The sequence below is a fragment of the Otolemur garnettii genome, unplaced genomic scaffold, assembly GCF_000181295.1.
Source record: "Otolemur garnettii isolate 467f Iridium unplaced genomic scaffold, OtoGar3 scaffold00091, whole genome shotgun sequence".
Taxonomy (NCBI): Eukaryota; Metazoa; Chordata; class Mammalia; order Primates; family Galagidae; genus Otolemur; species Otolemur garnettii.
This window is the reverse complement of record NW_003852486.1, coordinates 606,115-610,124: the sequence shown is the minus strand read 5'-3', so window position 1 is coordinate 610,124 and position 4,010 is coordinate 606,115. Positions and strand designations below refer to the sequence as shown.

The following is a 4,010-nucleotide window of genomic DNA, read 5'->3' as shown; positions in this document are numbered from 1 at the left end:
AAAAAAAAAAACAAACCTTCCATTTCTCTATTTTATCTCTCCAGGAAAACTATAAGCTCTCTAATGGCAGGGAGCATTATTTAAGGTACTTTTACATTACTTATAACATAAATCCAGTAAATGCTCAGGGAATCCTTGCTGGAGAAGTGAAGTCAGAAAAGCAAGAAAGGGTTGATTAGATACAACCCCAGAACCTTGAACCATTTTACAACAACTAGAGCTAAAGAATTTCCTCCTATGTCCTAGATATCCTAGACATTCTCAACGTGGTAGCTTTATTGCCTCAGAGACACAAATTTCCCCACTCTCCAACTCTCCCCAGTACCAGTAAATAAACGGAGGAGGAAAAAAATCAGAGAGACTTGTACACTCAAGTTTTGTTCTGCAGTCTATGAGGAGACAAAATAACCCATGTGAGTTGACATGGAGAGTGAAGAGAAAAAGCAGAAATGGAAGGTTAACAAACCTTTTCTGTGATCTCCTTCAGTGATGGGTATAACACATCCTTGGATAGCAGGTTCTGCATAATACTCTGCATGATGGGGAGGATGTTTCCTTCCCCATCGCCTTCATCCATACCCAACCCCTCCATGGCCTTGGTCAGCTCCTCTTCTGACATGCCTGAGTTCTAGACAGGACAAGAAAGAGATGAGCACGTATAATGCTTTATTGGGATGCTTACCACTTTTCCAGATGGGGGAGATAAACTATCTAAACTTGCCTGTAACAAAACAGTTAGGCAGGGACAGACTTCGGGTGATACTCAAGAGCACCTGTCTTTTGAGAAGTGTCTGGGAGTGGGCCCCTTGTGGCCCGAGACCCCTTCTCCCTCACCTGAAGGTCAGTGGCATTTTTGGCTAGTCCACTTAGTGTCTCCTTTAGGCAAGAAGTGAATTCTTGTTGGGAAGTTGCATCACTCCCTAGAAGAGATCAAAAGAACCAGCATCATTTAAGATTTTAACTGTTTTCGTGCCTAGAATGAATTGGTTACCAGTTTGGATAGGAAGCACTTACTAGTGAATCACATACTCCAAATCTTTGAATACCATGGTTATCTTCAGAGTCATTTCATAAACCTACATAGACTATGTGTCAGTTTATCTTCCATAACATCCCTAGGAACACTGTGGCCTTTAAAATGGTAACTTTAGGGCAGCGCCTGTGGCTCAGTGAGTAGGGCACTGGTCCCATATACCGAGGGTGGCAAGTTCAAACCCAGCCCCAGCCAAACTGCAACAAAAAAATAGCTGGGCGTTGTGGCGGGCGCCTATAGGCCCAGCTACTCGCGAGGCTGAGGCAAGAGAATTGCCTAAGCCCAAAAGATGGAGGTTGCTGTGAGCTGTGATGCCTCTACTGAGGGTGACAAAGTAAGACTCTGTCTCTAAAAAAAAAAATAGAAAAAAAAATGCTAAGTTTGGAATAATCTTTTCTATTACTTTCCAATCTATCTTCCTCTTTTCATTAAGCAGGATTCATCTCTCTCCTCCATTGCCTTGCCCTAACCCAAGGCTGTGACTCGACTGCTATCTACTTTACTAAGAATTCTGGTGCCCTCCAGCAACAAAGACTTAAGAGGTTTCTTCAAAATTTCCATTTGTCTGGGGTCCTCTCCTCACCAACTCTCCCTGCAGCCTCTGAGAGCTTTTGGAACTGTTCCACCAGGTGGGGCTCTTCCTCAGCCAGCTCCTTCATTGCCTTCTCGAACTCCGCAGTGGCTTGGGAAGCTAGCTCACTGTCGAATAGTTCCTGGAAAAACTTCTCTTGGGAGGCGAAGAGGGCATCCTGCAGGGAAAGATGGCCAAAATGCATCCCTTACTTGGCACGGCACTGCACTGCACCTGGCCTCTGACAGAAGCCACAGGCAGTTGCTTGGGAGGTGTGGTGCCTCCCTCCTACCACTGGACATTCTAACTATCTCGCCTAATGAAGACAGTAAAAGAAGGCTACTGGAGGAGGTATGGGTGGCATACTAATTCAGCCATTTAAACCTGCTCTTTTCTTAAGGAACTCTCTTGAGATACTCGAACTTTAGTCCCTGTTTCACAAGGACTGAGGTCTTTAAGAGCACTCAGCAGTGTGAGGCCAAGACACCCTCCCCCTACCCTTTCCGTCAGGCCCATAGGGCCTGCCCCACCTCTACTCAGAACTCTAAGCCCAACCCCTCCCCCTTCCCTTCAAGGGGTGGAATTTATACTTTAGCAGTGTCTCCAGGCGATCTCTTCTGGGGCCCTGAAGCATCAGGGGCCGTGGTGGTAGGAGGGGGTGCTGGGGAGGGTTTGGCTTTATCGAAATCATCAAGAGCACCTTCAGAGACAAGAGACATGGTGTGTGTGTTGGTGATGAATGAGAATGGAAGGCTGGGTGGTTCTGGGGCAAAACGTTAGGGAAAAGATCTTTCAAATTGCCAACTTAACTCAATTTCCTAATTTTTTGAGCCCACCCCATCAAGCCTCCCTCTTCCCTCTGGATTACCTAATTTATTATGATCAAAGGGTTAAAAACCCCTTAAGATAGAAAAGGTCCACCTCAGAGCTAGGAGGAAAGGGTTAAAAGAAGTTCTGCAGAGACATCTCCATGTACACAGTGTCTCCCTGCCAAACTCTAATGACTCTCTAGAAATTTCATGTAAATATCCGTCAGAAACATCAATGTTCTTACAACCCTGAACTCATTCTGGTGTCCTAAAGGGAATAATCTTTGGGAAGAAAGCACAAGACGTTCCCAGCTTACTGCTGTCCTGGTACTGGTACAAATTGAGAGACTACATATTGCACTCCATAGGAGGGCATTAAACTGTCTTCTCTTACTCTCCAGTATAGCTCTTCCCCCGCAAGCTCCTAGAGCTCCTCATGGCCTCATCTCTGCAGATAACTGTGAAATGCCAATTCACAGTCACTTGGCACTCCTCACCGTTTCTGTTCATTTTTCTGCCTGCCCACATTTCTGTCACTAGGCAATAGATAAAAAATTCACCTCTACCCTGAAAAGCCTGTGTTGTCACCACCACTCCGTCTGCCAGGCCTAGGGCGAAGGCACTACACCTACTCTGGTAAGGAAACCAACAGAGGAGTGGGGAATAAGCCACCGTCTTTCAAGAGGGTGAACTGTCTTCCCATTGAAAACACCTCGTCCCCAGTTTCTCAAAATAATGAGAAAAGAGTCTGTTTGACCTACTGACGCGATAAAAGAACTGTGTAAGAGGCCTGGGGAGAGCAACGGGAAAAGATCAGGAAAAGTAAAAAAAGTGTCTTTTGAGTTAAGGAGGCCAGGACAAGGCACAGAGGGATGAGGGCTGCGGTTCGCTGCCCACCGACGGCCAAACTCTGCTACTACTGCCTGCAGTGAGGGGGGAATCACACTCCCAAGAACTTTACCCAAGCAATTCGAGTTAGAGGGAGATCGTGAAACACGGTCCTAGGGGTTACCGTTTCCTCCTCTGGCAGGAAGATCCACGGTCTAGGACGCTCAGGGGTCCAAGATGAGCTCCCCAACTCTCGCCGCGGAGGTGGAACAGGGTGACCCAGAGAATTCTTTCGAGGTCTCACCTTTGGAGAGCTTCTCCTGCCCCACCCCAAATGTCTCAGGTTCACTTAACCCCCTGAATGGGTCCACACAATCGCCCCTTCAGGCCTTTCCACTATGGGCTCTTACTTTCCAAAAGCTCCTCCAATTCCCGGTCCGCATCGGGGGCAACGCCACCGCAGTCGCCTTCAGCTGCGGCCATCTTGCTGCCCCGCGACGTGCCGTAGGGGGCGGAACCCCCAGCGCCGCCACGTGCCCCGCCCCTCTCTCGCGCGCCCCCGCCCCTGAACCAATGGTGTTGCTGGACCGTGCGGAACCGCCATTTTTAAAGGGACAGGAAGCTTTAGGTTTGGGTACTTTTTTTTTTTTTTTTTTTTTGAGATGGAACTTCATGAGGTTATCATTCAGTATAGTTCATTAACGTGCCTTCCTGGATTATAGATAAACTGTGTTCTAAAAGTTTATAAGTTGCTCGGGTTTTTTTGTTG

General features: G+C 47.4%; 1 protein-coding gene across 1 annotated transcript in view; it reads right to left on the bottom strand.

Annotated features, from left to right (window-relative positions):
- PEX19 (peroxisomal biogenesis factor 19) overlaps window positions 1-3,744 on the bottom strand; it is a 6,248-nt gene extending 2,504 nt beyond the window's left edge. The window contains exons 1-5 of the mRNA XM_012808578.1: window positions 3,652-3,744; window positions 2,195-2,304; window positions 1,617-1,782; window positions 835-920; window positions 467-628 (exon numbers count right to left, since the gene is read on the bottom strand). Coding sequence (XP_012664032.1) covers window positions 467-628; window positions 835-920; window positions 1,617-1,782; window positions 2,195-2,304; window positions 3,652-3,724 — 597 coding nt within the window. The 5' untranslated portion in view covers window positions 3,725-3,744. The remainder of the gene's footprint in view (window positions 1-466; window positions 629-834; window positions 921-1,616; window positions 1,783-2,194; window positions 2,305-3,651) is intronic.
- Window positions 3,745-4,010: the final 266 nt, after the last annotated feature.